At 39.3% G+C, this 16,616-nt stretch overlaps 1 protein-coding gene across 2 annotated transcripts in view; it reads left to right on the top strand.

The window, feature by feature from the left end:
* The first annotated feature begins 3,063 nt into the window (after positions 1-3,063).
* Positions 3,064-16,616, top strand: part of TAFA1 (TAFA chemokine like family member 1) — a 560,993-nt gene continuing 547,440 nt past the window's right edge. The window contains exons 1-2 of one of the 2 annotated variants that reach the window (XM_038740214.1): positions 3,064-3,220; positions 5,517-5,637. In XM_038740214.1, the coding sequence (XP_038596142.1) occupies positions 5,520-5,637 (118 nt within the window). In that variant the 5' untranslated portion in view covers positions 3,064-3,220; positions 5,517-5,519. Of the gene's footprint in view, positions 3,469-5,516; positions 5,638-16,616 lie in introns of both variants that reach the window. The other variant, XM_038740213.1, reaches the window with a different exon arrangement.

The raw sequence follows: 16,616 nt of genomic DNA, 5'->3' as shown, positions 1-16,616 counted from the left end.
TCCCCTTCCACCCCTTGTGCCCCCTCGACTGTGAGCTCGTTGTGGGCAGGGATTGTCACTGTTTATTGTTATATTGTTCTTTCCCAAGCACTCAGTACAGTGCTCTGCACACAAGTGGTTAATAAATACGATTGAGTGAATGAATGAGAGGCAGCCTCTAGGGCATGGAGCCCGGAGCTGTCCAAAATTCAACTGTGACAAGGAAGTCTGAAATGGGGATGGGAAGTTCAAACTTCCTACCTTTCGTTGTTTAAAATTTCTCCTTTCCCTACCTACTCCACAGAGTGGTGGGGGATGGGGTGGGGGAAAGGAGGTGAAAGGGGCTTGGACTTGGGCCTGCAACCACTCCCCTTCTCTCCCTCCTCATACTGAGCAGAAGCAGCTCTCCAGAGTATCCTTTGTTGGAAACTATGGGGACCCCCAAATTATGACAAGTAGCTCCACACCAAAGATGGGCCAGCTTCCCAGTCCAAATTTTATTTATTGAAATTGACTTGAGAATTTTAAATTAAAGTGCACACACGCGAAAGGACTGCCTCAACTATTCTGTGCCTTTGCGGAAAAAGTAATTTTAAAAAAAAGGATTCACTTTTAAACTGAACTCCACAACTCTTTCTCTTCATTTAGACTGTCAAATTGTGCTAAGTGTGGGTAAACAGGGAATGAACTTTTCAGAATTTTAAAAATTATTTGTCAGCATTGCCACTGAGGTCCCATTGAAATTCATGGAATTATATTTAGTATTCCCTCTCCTGAATTATATACTATATACTTGGATCCTGATCAGCTATTCTCATCTCTACTGAGGATAGAACAAAGGGAAATGGGCTTAGACTGTACAAGGAGAGCTTTAGATTAGAAATAAGAAAGTATATTTTCTCACAGTCCAGAATTCCTAAGAAATGGACAAGACCAGTGAAGGTTGCCAAATCTCCGTACCTGAATACCCAAGAAGAGAATAGACAACCTTGAGTGGTGTAGATAAAGTCTTGGTGAAGGCAGAGGAATTGATTAAATGGCTCTTCAATGTCTGATTGAGAAATTTTACAATACACTCAGTTGTGACACATCACATGTGACACAATACATATTTTGGCCAGTGAGCTGTTGATCTGACAACCGGATCATGTTTGCATAGAGTATGCCACACTGATGGAAGAAATGGCTTGTGTATATGTGTTGAAAGAGGTGAATATTACAGTACGGTTTTTGCAAGAACTCAACATCTACATTCTCAGAGAACTAGGTGTATTATGAAACAATGACTATTTCTTGATATTTAACTACACTGGGCTCTACAGTACCTCCCCCACTACAGAAAAATATAACTATGTTGGCTAATATATCGCATGCATGTCATAGCAAGAGCACATACTTAAGAGCATGTGGTTAAAATAAGGTGAACTGACTTTTCGAATACTAAGAAATGTAAAAAAAACCCTATGTTCTGTACCACTTTTAAACCTATAAAAGCAGTGTGGCTCAGTGGAAAGAGCATGGGCTTGGGAGTCAGAGGTCATGGGTTCTAATCCCAACTCCGCCACTTGTCAGCTGTGTAACTTTGGGCAAGTCACTTAACTTCTCTGTGCCTCAGTTACTTCATCTGTAAAATGGGAATTAAGACTTTGAGCCCCACGTGGGACAACCTGATTACCTTGTATTCCCCGCCCCCCCCCCAGGGTTTAGAACAGTGCTTGGCACATAGTAAGCACTTAACAAATGCAATTATTATTATATACGAAGCATCTACTGTTAGTTTCAAATTGTCCCTGAAAATTTAGTCTATTGTATTTGCGAAAACCAGAAAAAACTTCAAAACACTTTACAAAGTGTTAAAGTATAAAAATCCTCAAAGTTAATTATTTTTCTGAATATTTAATCGGCCAATTTCTGTTTAGGCATTCCAGGAGCCTCAGAGTAGTGTGTGATCTCACTATACATATCAAAGGTACTGCAATACTGAAGCATAATAAAATGGGTGAAGAATGAGATAGCAACTCTTACCATGACACTTCTGACTTTTGTCAGTTACACCTTGATTGCCTTTTTAACTGAGCTTTTAATCTTAATTATTGCTTTATGCTTTTTTATACCAATGAGCTGGAATAAGGAGTTGGGTTATGAAGTATTGTGTCAAAGATCAATGTACTGGATCTGTGAGACTGAAGGTTCAGTCTTAATATGTATTGTACAAAATATAATGGCTTCAAAGGATGCATGGCAAAATTTCACATGATTCTATAAACTCCTTTTTAACTATTGTCAAGGGCAGAAAGTATTTTGAATTTTTTAAAATAATGTTTTAGGGTTAAAGGTAATTTATGGTGGTACTTGGCTTCTCAGATGTTAATTGGATTTTACTGTCAACTTGAAAATAAAGTATATGAGTGTCTAGGCATTTGGGCATAAGCATCACATTGGGCACCTCTGGATATTGAACTCTACTTGTCAGAGTCTGGCGGAAAGATGTGGAAAAAAACTCCCTCATTTTTTTTTTCTCTGTGTCAAATTCAATCTCAGTTATTGAAGATGTCATGATTCTGTCCTTCCAATGTGTTAACCTGAATAATTTAGAAGAAGATGCTTTATTGGACAGTGGAAACAGGCTGTATATCCATATACATGAAGATATACACATATCGCTGAATATTTGCTATTGATGAGTGACAGCTAAAAAGGGTCAATAAGAAGTAATTACAGTTCATGTTTCACTTTGTCGTTAGCCCTCAGGAGTACTTTGCCATCTATTGATAGCTCTGCCTTCCACATTCTCACATTCTCTAACCACTTTCTTATGCTTCTCTTCCCTGCTTTTCCTAAACTATACATAGCAGAATGGTATGTTTCATTTATTTGTATTGTTTGATACGTAGTATCAGATGTTAAAGTGTTAAAAGGGCTGCTCTAGTTGTTTAAGAGTTAGTGGGCAGGTATAACAATTCACTAAAGCTGTAATAGAGGGTAATGTCACTTTAAGACATGTGATACTTTACAGAGGAGGGATGTATTGAAACAGACTAGTGATACTTACAGCATTGTATAGCCACCCTGCTTTGTACATATAGCTACTTGACTCTGCATTGAATGCAATGTAGTGGGGATGGTCTGTCACTAAATATAAACTAATTTTCATCTATAGGTATACTGGAAGCTGCAAATTATCTCAAGATCACTTCAAAGGTCTCATCAAGCAGAGGTGACGCTAGGAGATGATTTAAAGGTGAAAATGACAAGGTTCCCACCCCTCAAACCTTGGCTACTTCTCTGACAACACAGTCTGAGCTCTGATGTCTTCTTTACTCTGGGAATAGGATTGGTAACGAAAAAGATTTTTTTTTAAATCCTGTTAAAGAAGATTATTGGGAAGCTATTTAAAATCCTTTACTGTGGTACAGATGGATTTTAAAAAGTGTTAGATCTTTCCAATGAACACTAATAGAGTACTCTGCTCTTGGTTGGATTACTCAGGTAAGAAGATTCTTTAGGTTTTAAGATTCAGAAAACAGATCTGAGACTCATCTATAATAACTGGGAGAATATGCACGATCATTTAATCAGTTTTCAGGATGTACTATTTGCATGAAAACTGTATGCTTGCTGGTAACTGGAGTGAGCAGACTAATGAAGGAATATTATTAAGTAATACTTAGAATTAAGGGAAGTTAATGGAAAGAGTAAGGAAGAATAAAAATGATGTAAGTAGAATTTTTAATTATAGCAAGGATTTCAATGTAGTAAGATACACTGGGTAAAGAGATGAGAAAAAAGAGGAGAAAATGAAAAAGAGCAGAACTTTTGTTTTGAATCACTGGAGGTGATTTTTGAAGTTTAGAGTATATCGTAGTGCATTTTAACTCAATGTCAAGAAGTAGCACTGCGTGCCACTCAATTTTTTCAGTGTCTTTGGATTTAAATTGCATGGCATTAAGAGAAATGTCCAAAAAAAATGCATTAATTTCAGGATTTACAGGCAAGCTACTGTTGTTGTCTAGGCTGAGGGGGATGAGTCTATGTTATGCTGGTAGTTCTGAAAACAAAGGAGGAAAGTGTTCTGTATACAAAATTAAACAGTAAACAGTGGGAAGAAAAACTAATTATAAACTGAATAGTATGTTACATACACAGAGCAAAGACATAAATGGCATCACGCTGTTGAAGATAATGTTTCTCTGTTTTGCACTTATAGTTGTCATCATTTGTCTATTACAGTCCTAAAAATTCTTATTCTTTCTGTTCTAATGCTATGTTATAGTATAATTATAATATTGTAAATTATCTTGCACTACGGGTGTGTCTGTAGAAAAATATATTTTTTGCTACTGAAGAACACAATTGCTTGGGTAGGGCTTATTTCCTTGAATAAATAAATCATGTTTAGAGGTCAGTTTCAGACTTGAATTTGTAGTTTAAAATTTTGCTGAATGATGAAGATTTTCAATGTAAAAAAGAATAATCTTAACTAGATAGTTCTCTTTTTCTTAATGAAATAAAATATAGTTGATTAGGTTGCTAAATAGAAAATGCCACAGTGTCATTGGCTGACTAAGGAGAGTGCCTAAAGTGTGATTAATTTGGCAATATGAAATGCAGCAAAAGGTGTTGTTTAGGAAACTGGACGATATGTAGCATAGCTGAGCCTTGCAGATTCTGGGATCCTTGCAAGCACCAAAAGGGCTTTTGAAGTTAAAAAGTATGGTAAAACGCATTCAGCTAGTACCATAGTACATCTATGTGTGTGGCTATGCCTTCCTGTGTATGTGTATATATGTGAGTAGTATATGTGAATATTGTTCTTATACATGTGTATAAAAAAGTGTATGCCTTAGTTATGATAGCTATTTAGAGGCAAAGTGAGAAATACAGCAGTTCCTAGGGAGGAAAATCAGACTTTAAATTATGACTCTCTGCACTATTAAAGCATTTGACTACTGCACGTGAAACTCAGTCTCGCTTATTGCAGTTCTTTATGAGCTTGAGGGCAGCAAAAGAAAGGATTTTATCTGGGGATTGCAACATGATTCTGAGAAACGATTACTTTGTTTAGGTGACAACATTGCCATTAAAAATTAATACTTGTAGAAGTAAAAAAAATGCTACCTATCAGTAGGTAGCATATTTACAGTGAGGTTAGAGTATCACTGAATGCAATATAAAAACCATGCAATTTTTGTGTAATGGCCAATAGCATGGCTTTATTAGCATCCTATGAATCTGGAATTTTACTTAGGGACAGACTGGATTACCCATGGTTTAAAATGAAAGTGGAATTGTTTTCTTTTTAAACTTTGTTTTAATCCTACTCTGAAAAGTCTGGAATTATTAAAGCCACTCAGTCATCTTACTGACACCTCTTTACTCAGCTGTGCCTATGCTATGACCCCTACCACGTGACGATTACAGCCCGAAGACAAAGTAACAAGGAAATAGCATGCTTGCGAACTTTCCTCATCACTGGCATTGCATGTGATATGTGTCTTAAGGCTAGAGTGAATAATCAAATCTAATATTTTATTTAGAGAATGGCAATGGTCTCTGCAATGTCCTGGATCCTGTATTTGTGGATAAGTGCCTGTGCAATGCTGCTCTGTCAGGGATCCCTTCATCACACTTTCCAGCAGCATCACCTGCACAGACCAGGTAGGAACAATGAGGTACGGGATACTGTCACATTGCAGTCTCCTGTCAATATCATTGGTTTCTTTGTAAGGAATAGTTGAATACTCCTGCTATGAAAGCCAACTTTGTCTTAACTTTCCCAATGTACTTGTGCTTTTCTCCCACTGTGTGTTCCTAAGTAACAATTTAAGGCATGTAATTGTGGCTTTCGAACATACCTCCTTCTAAGCGTTGTTTTCATTAAGTTCTCAGAAGAGGTGGCTTACCACCAGAAGCCCATTTTAAGGTATAGCTTGGTTGCTTTGTGTGTGCTGTTTTCTTTTCTGTGCTGTAACTAGAATACCTCTCGTTAGGGTAGCGAGGGTGGGGGAGGTTTGAGAAAAGGCTAAATGTCCATATTCAGCAAAGAGAATGAGTTTCTGTCCATGCCAATGCTATATACGAATAGATATGTATATGCATGTTCTGCATATGAGTGATTCTTTATGGACTTGAATTATAGCATGGTGATGTTGCGTCTTACGAATTAAAAAAACTTACTATGCTTCGTGTGTTTTTGCTTTTCTCCTCCTTGTCCCTTTCCCTTCCTTTACTTTCTTTTCTTCTAGTATGTTTTGAGTTTCCTGTTTGTTTCTGTTTTTTTCTTCTGGCTGTTTCTAGGGTCCTCTAGTGTGAATTTTGTCGCTTTTGAATGCTGGTCTCCGGATTTGTAATCCAGTCTCTCTTCCCGTGTCCTTTCCTTTCAAAGTACTTCTCTTTGCCTCCACGGCCACGCATGGTTCTTTTAAGTCTCTCGTCTCCTCTTTGTTTTTGCCACACTCCACTTTCGTCCTCTCCATCTTTCTTTTTCAATTATTATAATTACGGCTCCTCCGTCTCCCCACCTCTCTCCAGAGCGTTCTCTTTCGTTCGCCTCGCTCCATCTTTGCTGGATGTCCTCCCACCTATTCGGGTCGCCCAGTGCCTAGCATCCTTTCTGAGCCTCTGTCCTCTCCCGTTCTGGCCGTTATCAGCTGCCCCGAAGCCGGCCAAATCCCCTTCGCAAGCCACCCCTCGACTGGCTGCCGTGCTTGCCCTCCTTGTCCCCGCAGAAATCCGGTCCCTTCCTCCTGCCCTGGCCCGGCTCCCTCCACCCACTACCGCAGCCTCGGGGGGCGAGTGGCCAAGTCTCTTCCCTTCTCGTCCCTCTCCTGTCCCCAGGCGGAGCTTCCTTCCTCCTCTCCCTACTTGGCTTCAGAGGAGGGGGAGCGGGTGTGTGAGTGTGATGGAGAGAGTGTGATTGTTTGTGTGTGTGGCTCTCTATATGAGAGAGAGTGTCTGTGGCGGGGAAGAGGGGTTCGAGCTGGAGGAGATCCCTTTGCTCGTCACGGTCCCCGGCCGGTGCATTGGCTCCTCTTTTTTCTCCTCCGCTAGGCTGCAGCCCGAGATCCCGGCGGCAGCGGGCTACCAAATAGGCAAGGCGAAGCCTCCCTCCTTTCAGGGAGGGACGGAATCGAGGGGAGAGGGAGCAGAGGGCGGGGCCTCTGCAGGAGGGGAAATGAACGGCGTTCTCCCCCTGAAAGAAATCGCGGAGCTTTAGGGGCCTGGAAGCTCTGCGTGGAAACTCTACCACAGCCAGAGAGGCGGTGGTGGTGGTGGTGGTGTGTGTGTTGTCCTGAATACCTACCCCTGCTGAAGGGCCAAGACCTGCACACTCCATCAAATACTTGCGATAGACCACCTTTCTCAGTGCACTTGGCCAATATTTCAACCCTTGAAAGGTTGAAACCAGTTTCCCAAAGCAGGGCTACCTAGATAATGCCTACTAATAGACGACGTATCCACATTCAGGGCATGTAGTGCTACCACCTACCAATGGCATCAGCCATGATGTATGTATTTGTAGAATATATGCCGTCACCGTTCATTTTGTATTCTTTATTAGGCACTTGGCCAATATTTCAACCCTTGAAAGGTTGAAACCAGTTTCCCAAAGCAGGGCTACCTAGATAATGCCTACTAATAGACGACGTATCCACATTCAGGGCATGTAGTGCTACCACCTACCAATGGCATCAGCCATGATGTATGTATTTGTAGAATATATGCCGTCACCGTTCATTTTGTATTCTTTATTGGGCACTTGGCCAATATTTCAACCCTTAAAAGGTAGAAACCAGTTTCCCAAAGCAGGGCTACCTAGATAATGCCTACTAATAGACGACGTATCCACATTCAGGGCATGTAGTGCTACCACCTACCAATGGCATCAGCCATGATGTATGTATTTGTAGAATATATGCCGTCCCCGTTCATTTTGTATTCTTTATTAGGCACTTGGCCAATATTTCAACCCTTAAAAGGTAGAAGCCAGTTTCTCAAAGCAGGGCTACCTAGATAATGCATACTAATATATGACGTATCTACATTCAGTGCATGTAGTGCTACCACCTACCAATGGCATCAGCCATGATGTATGTATTTGTAGAATATATGCCGTCCCCGTTCATTTTGTATTCTTTATTAGGTGCTATGTCGAGGCTACAATTGCATTTCGCAGGCCCTTCTTATACTTCTTTCGTATAGCAAGGTAAATCTAGATTCTCATGACGTTTTGTGTTACTGAAAATATACAGTTTTATGACTGAAATGGAAATGCGAAAGTTTAAGCATTACCTCCTGATACACTTAGCATGCATAAAATCTTAAAGCTATTCACTAAACCACAACACTTTACCCAGGAGGTAAGAAAGGAAAATAGCAACATTAAAAACCCTTTTAAATTTTAACCTATGAACAGAACAAATTTCTTTTGGATGGCTTCAGTCATGAAGTGTACAATCTATAGACTGATTTCTAGACAATTAGGCTCCATATTGTTCTGGAGGATTTTACTCAACTATTATAGAACAAATGAGATTTCCCTCCCCTCTATTTTTCAGTGTAGTGAGCAAGATTGAAGCGGTAGATCATAAGATCATCAGATATTAGGTCATTTCAGCCAGAATTCTTAAAACATTATTAGGAATATGGTTTGTTTTATGAGGAGTTATTTCAGTCTTGGGATGTTTTTCTTCCTGGATTTTTACTTTAGAGAAATTGACTGCATATTAAAACAGAAGATAAAACCATTAACAGAGACAATCGCTAGTTCACTGAGGCAATCACAAATAAATAAAGAAAGAAAGAAATAAGCAAAACTGAAAATGTAATCTCATTTAGTAAAATCTGCTAAAACAAGTGACAATTCGAGGGGGAAGACGAGAGAAGAGCATAACCAGAGCTTTGCAACATTTGCCTAAGCTTGAAAAATCACCTCTTTTATGGAGCAAGAACAGCAGGACACTGAGTGCATACCAAGTATCAGGGAAATGTGAAAAATGACAAATCTTTCACTCAGAGCTGTGATACAGATAGAGTGAAGGTTTTACAGCTGCCTCATCACCTGCTTAGGAACAGCAGAGCTTTTCCTCTTGCAAGCCTTTTTCAGTCAGCTTCTCTGCACCCTACATGAGTAAGATTGATGGTGTTCTGATCCCAGGCAGCCAATTTCAGTCTCTCAAGAAATAATCCACTACATTGACAGATGAGTGGAATTTGACGTGATGTTCACCTCATTCAGATTGCTCGGCACCTGGATGGTGCCGGCCAGTGAGGGTTCTTCTGGGGAAACTGTTAGAGATTTTGGACAATTTCTGCTGTCATAACATAAAACCAGGACAATGTTTTTATAAGACCCTGAATTTGCAATTTGCCTGCTCAATGCATTTGGCTTGTATGCAAAAGAAATGGAAATGTGTTAACTAGAAAACTCACTGACTTTTAATGTATTCAACTGCAATTCCTAAGTACTTCCTATTTTTCACATTTATATTATTAGGAATGGGCCATTTACTTTCAGTTAGTCACTGTTTAAGGAAGATTAAAACATTCAATCAAATGAGAATGAATAAAACAATTACATAAGTGAATGAAATGTACAGTGTAGTTGAACCAATATTTAATTTCAGTAATTTAATATTTGGAAACACTGAGTTTTTATTTGGGGAGTGGAGCAAGAAATGACTGTAACTGATGGAATATACAGTGTGCCATCTTTCACTATATTTCTTGCTGTTGGTTTTGATGCTTAATTTAATAGAGACATACTGAACAATTAAAAACTCAATAGTGGAACTACCTTTGTACAGGGTAATTAAAATAGACAGACCCCACTCTGTCTTCTCCTGACAAATGCTCTACTACTTAAAAGCCAGGCTGCCTAAATTATGACAAATATTGTGATGGCTAGTTAATTTATTTTTCCCCCCAAATATCCTAAAGTCTGTGTGAATATCCAAATGTAGATTATTTCTAAATAATTAAAGATAAAAAATGCAATGTCATTCATTCATGTCTTGCCTTGGTTGTGGTTTGATGTATGAAAGTCTGTGAATTTAGAATTCAAATATGCAAGGATGAATGATCAGAAATTATTAAAATAGAAATTAACTGTAAACACAGTACAGACTTCAAAAGCGACTTCTGTTTCTTGACTGAAGAGCAAAAAGAGGCCAAACTACAATATTACTCTGAATATAGTTCCTTACGTAATTTACATATGGCCTAAGTTTAGGCACATTGAAAAATAGGAAACATGCAATTATGACTTTGTTAAAAGCATAAAAATTTGATTGAACTATAACAAAAACATTAACCCTTCTTCTTGCATCGTGTATAATAGAAGTAAAACTAAGAATTAAATAGAATCTTCTTTAAAAAATCCATAATTTCCAGATTCTGTGTTTATATCAAGGAATAATCACTTGCTAAACATCCATGTTCCAGGCACTGTACTAAGTGCTAGGTTAGATACAAGCTAATTGGGTTGGACACAGTCTGTGTCCCACATGGGGCTCACAGATAAGCCCCATTTTAAAGAAGAGGTAATTGAGGTACCCAGAAGTGAAGCAGCTTGCCCAAGGTCACCCAGCAGACAAGTGGCAGAGCCGGGATTAGAACCTCGGTCCTTCTGACTCCCAGGTGCTCTGTGCACTAGGCAGCACCGCGTCTTGAAGTAGAACTTTAAATTTTGATGTAATTTAATTATATCTTGGGATGATGACGAATATTCCATGACCCTTTAGAGTTTACTATAGTATATTCTCTCTATCTAGATAGATAGATAGATGGCTAAAGTAGTTGTTGAATTGGATTCGAGTGGATGGGTTGTGATTTGCAGAGTTTGCTGGCTGCTAGTGATAGTTCATTGATCATCTGATTGACGCTATTGACTCAGTCCCACAAAGATAGAAAGCAGACACTGACATTTGGCAAGGCAATAAGATATCAGACTAGAGTCTTATGTAGGAAAATAAAACTCTCTTACTTTTAACATCATGAATATATGAAATATTTTACATTGTTGAAATGCATAAGTAGGCATTTATGTTAGCCTAGGAAAATTTCTTCTATGAATATTACATTAAATATTATCAGAAAATAGTCACCAAGCAGTCAATGATATTTATTGATCAATTACTCTGTGCAGAGCACCATACTAAGTGCTCAGGAGTGTACTATACAACAGAATTAGCTGACATGTTCCCTTCCCATAACGAGTCTACAGTCTAGAGGGGGAGATGGGCGTTAATATGAATAAATCATTTATAATATATAATTTAAAGATATGCACATAAATGTTGTGGGGTTGGGGGTGGGATGAATATGCAATTCACTTCTACCATATTAAGCAGAAATTGTTTGAAACTGGCATTTAGAAACTGGGCAAACAGCCCATGATAGATGGTTTGTTAAGTCTCATTCTGGATGCCTTTTCAGGAGAATGTAAAATGTAAAGGATTTGGAACTAATCTCAGAGATAACAATATTGTTGTTTAAGGCTAGATAAAAAGACCACTATTTGAAGACTAAAATAAAATTTTATCAGCATGATCAGTTTGGCTTTTGTCAAGGGAGACCAGTTGCCTCTCTGAGGGGCATTATTCCAAGAAAGTGTCTTGAGCTTCCCAGTCCTGCTATAATCTGTTGGTATAATTGTGTTTCCTTTTAAAATGGAGATTACATAAAGAAGTGATATGAATGTTAAATTGGCCGTGTTCATTTACATCTACTAAATATCAGTGCTAAGATATTTGAATTTATTGTAACAGAGGCTTGACACAGAAGACTGTTATATTTGTCAAATGAAAGAATATGTCCACAAATGAAAGTGGGATTTATGAATGGGTTTCTCAGTATCTCTGATACAATGCCTTTTCATTTAAATCCAGCATAGCATTTTTAAATTTGGGACAAGTGAGATTTTCCTTCTCACCTCTGATTGTGCAGAGATGCCCTCTCTTCCTTATCTTTTTCTTCTTTCCCCACTCTCTTCCCTCTTAATTTTCCTCTCTCCTGAGTCATCCTCCACCCCTCCTCTCTCTTCCTCTTTATGGGCACATCTCCCTGTTCTAATCCTTTTTCTCCATCTCATTTTCTCTCTTTGTCTCCGTCTTCTCCTCCTTCAAGGCTTGGGTCAATGAAGAAAATTCCCAATTCACTTACTTTTGCTCGTTAAAAATAACACCCAACTTTTCTTTCTTTTGGGGATGGAGCAGAAGAAATTACTTTAACTCAATTCTAAAAACCAACTGACATCCACCAAGATACTGTAAAAAGGCTATTTAGAAAATAATCTTGTGAACCTTTGAAATTTCCATCCTTTTTCATTCACTAAGCAATATAAAGTTCCAGTGAAAGTAAAAATGGATATGAAGATGGATGTGATTCATTTAGCTACATTTTGTTTTTCCAGAAGCCCACAGAATGGTTTACTATCTAAATGGAAGAGAGTATTTTTCAATATCCATAGTTCCAATAATGATTTCCGTGACTCAGGGACATTCTGCTGCCATAAATGGATTAACTCTTCTTTGCAAACTAAACAATGATTTATTTTATTCAATTGAGTAGCTATAGTACTAATTCTCAAAGAATCTATTCATTAATCACCTTGGAGCTGAAAAATAAATGGGTTGATTTTATGAGAAAAAAAACGTGAACACCCATCTGCAGTCAGACTCCGGGATTTGTTTAGTGCCCACTATGTTCAGAGAACTGTAGTAATAGATTCTATGGGAAATTACAAAGGTGTTTCAAGACATGCTCCGTGCCCTTGGAGTGCATACAGTGGGGCAGATAGGATAAATATGACATACAAACTTAGAGGAGACATACACAAGGGACAGGTGTGTATAGGATATGAAATATGTGCACAGCCAAACCCTCAAAAATCATGTATTTTACATGAATATGCATCAGTCTATCAATGTTATTTATTGAACACTTACAGTGTGCAGAGCACTGTACTAGGTGCTTGAGATCCAGCACTTGTACAGTAGAGTTGGTAGGCATGAACCTTGCCCACATGGAACTTACCGAGGGGGAAGCAAATATTAAATTACAGATGGGATTGTTCGTAAGTGCTGTGGGGCTGGGGGGAGAGTATCAAAGTACTTAGGTGATGCAGAAGGGAGGATAGAGGAGTAAGGGCTTAGTCAGAAAAGGCCACTTGGAGGAGATAGGATTTTAGTAGGATTTTGAAGATGGGGAGAGTGGTGGTCTGTTACATATACAGGGGGAGGAAGTCCCAGACCAGAGGAAGGATGTGGTCAAGAGGTCGGTGGTGAGATAGACAAGATCAAGATACAGTGACTATGTTGTGTTCGAGGAGTGAAGTGTGCAGAACTAAGCTGCAGTAGGAAATCAGCAAGGTAAGGTAGGAGAGGGAGAGCTGATCGAGGGCCTTAAAGTTGATAACAAAGGAGTTGCTGTTGATGTGGAGATGGATAGTCAACCACTGGAGGTTCTTGGAGAGGAGTCTTGGACTGAGTGGTTTTTTTTCTTTTTAGAAAAATGATCCAGGCAGCAGAATGAAGTATGGACTAGAGAGGGGAGAGACAAAAGGAAGAGAGAGGGCAGTGAGAAACTGATGCAGTATATGACAAGTGCTTGAACCAGCATGGTAGCAGTTTTTGTTGAGAGGAAGGGACAGATTCTAAAAATGTAAAGGTTAATGCTAGGAAATGCTGGGAAAAAAAAATGTTGATGTAATTGGAGAGACCAGAGTAAGCTAGTATTTTTCTGGGAAAGTTTCACAAAGATGGATTTGTTTTGTAGAGTTTTGAAGGTGGGGGAGATCATGGTTAGTTGAAAAGGAGGAAGAAAGCATTCTATTCAGAACTGAACAACATATGTGATGATTTGGAGGCAGAAGATTCATGTGTGGTGAGTGAGAAGCAGAATACTTGGCTGGAATGAGAGCATAAACAGGTTAGGAATTGGTAATTCGTACTGCTGGGCAAAGGAGAAACTTGAACTTAAGGCCAGAATTTTGAAGGTTTTTGGCTTTTCAACTTTCCAAGTGAGCTTTTTATTGGAGACCACTTTCATCCAGTTCATCTGAATTCCAAGTTGCTTATTTGTAGACAAGTTCCTAAATAGCTAAATTGGATTTTGTAGCTTATAACTTGAGGCAAAAAAAGAGATTTTTCCTTTTTTTTTCATATTTTATGTTTCATTATCTCCCTTTGCAGTGCATCTAGCTCTGGCGAAGGAGCCTTCAGAAATATGTAGATATTCAAGATTGCAGTGTTGCATCTCTAGTACTCTCTAACACTCTACTAGAATGTTTTCCAACCAGTTGTACTTGTACTCCTGGAGATACTTTGCAGCATTGGAAGTAGCTTTTCACTCCCCAGGTAAACCATAGTAGTGTTTTTTTGGTGCAACTTAATCAATCAAAAAATCAACAGCATTTACTGAGTGCTTACTTTGAGTGAGCATAGCGCTGTACTTAGTGGTTAGGAGAGTACAACAGAGTTGGTGGATACATTCTCTGCCCACAAGGAGTTTACAGTCTAGAAGAAGTTTATAATCCAGAGAATGCCTTCTCCATGTATTGCACTCCCACCCACCTATTTGCTTGTTCATTCATTCATTCATTCAATCGTATTGAGCGCTTACTGTGTGCAGAGCACTGTACTAAGCGCTTGGGAAGTACAAGTTGGCAACATATAGAGACGGTCCTACCCAACAGTGGGCTCACAGTCTAGAAGTAAACTCTGTGCCCTTGTGGGGGACATGATTGACAGGGAAACGAGAGTGCAAGTGGTGGTGTGCAATCCACTAGCACTATAATCAATTCCTCTGTGTTGGTTCTAATAATGATAACTGTGGAACTCGTTAAGTGTTTACTATGTATCAAGCATTCTATTAAGATCTGGGGTAGATAAAAGTTAATCTGGTCAGATGGGACACAGTCCTTGCCCCACATGAAGCTCACTAAACTGTGAGTAGGAAGGAGAACTGGTATTTAATCCCCACTTTGCAGATGAAGAAACTAATGCACAGAGAAATTAAGTGACTTGCCCAAGGTCACACAGCAGGCAAGTGGTGGAGCCAGGATTAGAACTTAGGTCAGTCAGTCAATTGTATTTATTGAGTGTTTACTGTGTGCAGAGCACTGTACTAAGTGCTTGGGAGAGTACTATATATCAATAAACAGACACATTTCCTGCCAGGTCCTCTGACTCCTAAGCCCATGCTCATTTCACTATGCCACACTAATCAATCAATCAACAGTATTTGTTGAGTGTGTGCTGTGTGCAGAGCACTGTATTAAGGCCTTGGGAGAGTACAGTACGATAGAGTTGGTAGGCACAATCCCAGTCCACAAGGAATTTACCTCATATGAACTTGTGCAACTGTGATTATGATGGTTAAATGAAAGTACACTGAGCCCCACATCCTGCTTCTGGCCTGCAACAGACAGACCAAACAGTCTATATGTCAGACCATCATTCTCCCCAATTTCAAAGCCTTATTAAAATCACAAGTATTCCAAGAGGTCTTCCCCAACTAAGATCTCATTTCCCCTACTCTCTCTCCCTTCTACCATACCTATGCATTTGTATTTGCCCCTTTAAGCAGTTGATATTCACCCCACCCTCAATCCCACGGCACTTATGTGCCTATCCATAGTTTATTTTAGTTTCTGTCTCCTCCTCTAGATTTTAAACTCCTCGTGGGCAGGGAACATTTTAACCAACCCAGTTGTATTGTGCTCTCCCAAGTGCTTAGTACAATGCTCTGCACATACAAAGTGCTAGACAAATGAGTAATTGATTGATACTAATTAGTCAGTCAATTGTATTTATTGATTGCTTTTTGTATGCAGAGCACTGTACTAAGCGCTTGGAAGTGCACAATATAACAGTAAATATAACAACAAACAGACACATTCCCTGCCGACGGTAAACTTACAGTCTAGAGAACATGGTATGACTGAAGTTCATTCTCCCATTTTCAAGAACAGGTAAATTTAGGTGCTTGCAAATCACCATTATATTACAGAATATATTACCTTGGTATCATGCAAACATTCAGGCATTATGGTTTTTATGTTCAGAATTATCAATCAATCAATCAATCATATTTATTGAGTGCTTACTGTGTGCAGAGCACTGTACCAAGCGCTTGGGAAGTACAAATTGGCAACACATAGAGACGGTCCCTACCCAACAGTGGGCTCACAGTCTAGAAGGGGGAGACAGAATCAGTCAATCAATCAATCGTATTTATTGAGCGCTAACTATGTGCAGAGCACTGTACTAAGCGCTTGGGAAGTACAAATTGGCATCACATAGAGACAGTCCCTACCCAACAGTGGGCTCACAGTCTAAAAGTCAGAACAAAAGAAAACATATTAACAAAATAAAATAAATAGAATAGATATGTACAAGTAAAATAAATAAATAGAGTAATAAATACGTACAAACATAGATACATATATACAGGTGCTGAGGGGAAGGGAAGGAGGTAAGGTGGGGGGATGGGGGGGAGGGGGAGAGGAAGGAGGGGGCTCAGTCTGGGAAGGCCTCCTGGAGGAGGTGAGCTCTCAGTAGGGCCTTGAAGGGAGGAAGAGAGCTAGCTTGGCGGATGTGGGGAGGGAGGGCATTCCAGGGCAGGGGGATGACGTG

The sequence above is a fragment of the Tachyglossus aculeatus genome, chromosome X1 (assembly GCF_015852505.1).
Source record: "Tachyglossus aculeatus isolate mTacAcu1 chromosome X1, mTacAcu1.pri, whole genome shotgun sequence".
Classification (NCBI taxonomy): domain Eukaryota; kingdom Metazoa; phylum Chordata; class Mammalia; order Monotremata; family Tachyglossidae; genus Tachyglossus; species Tachyglossus aculeatus.
Note: the sequence above shows the minus strand (reverse complement) of the source record. Positions and strands in the feature narration are given on the sequence as shown.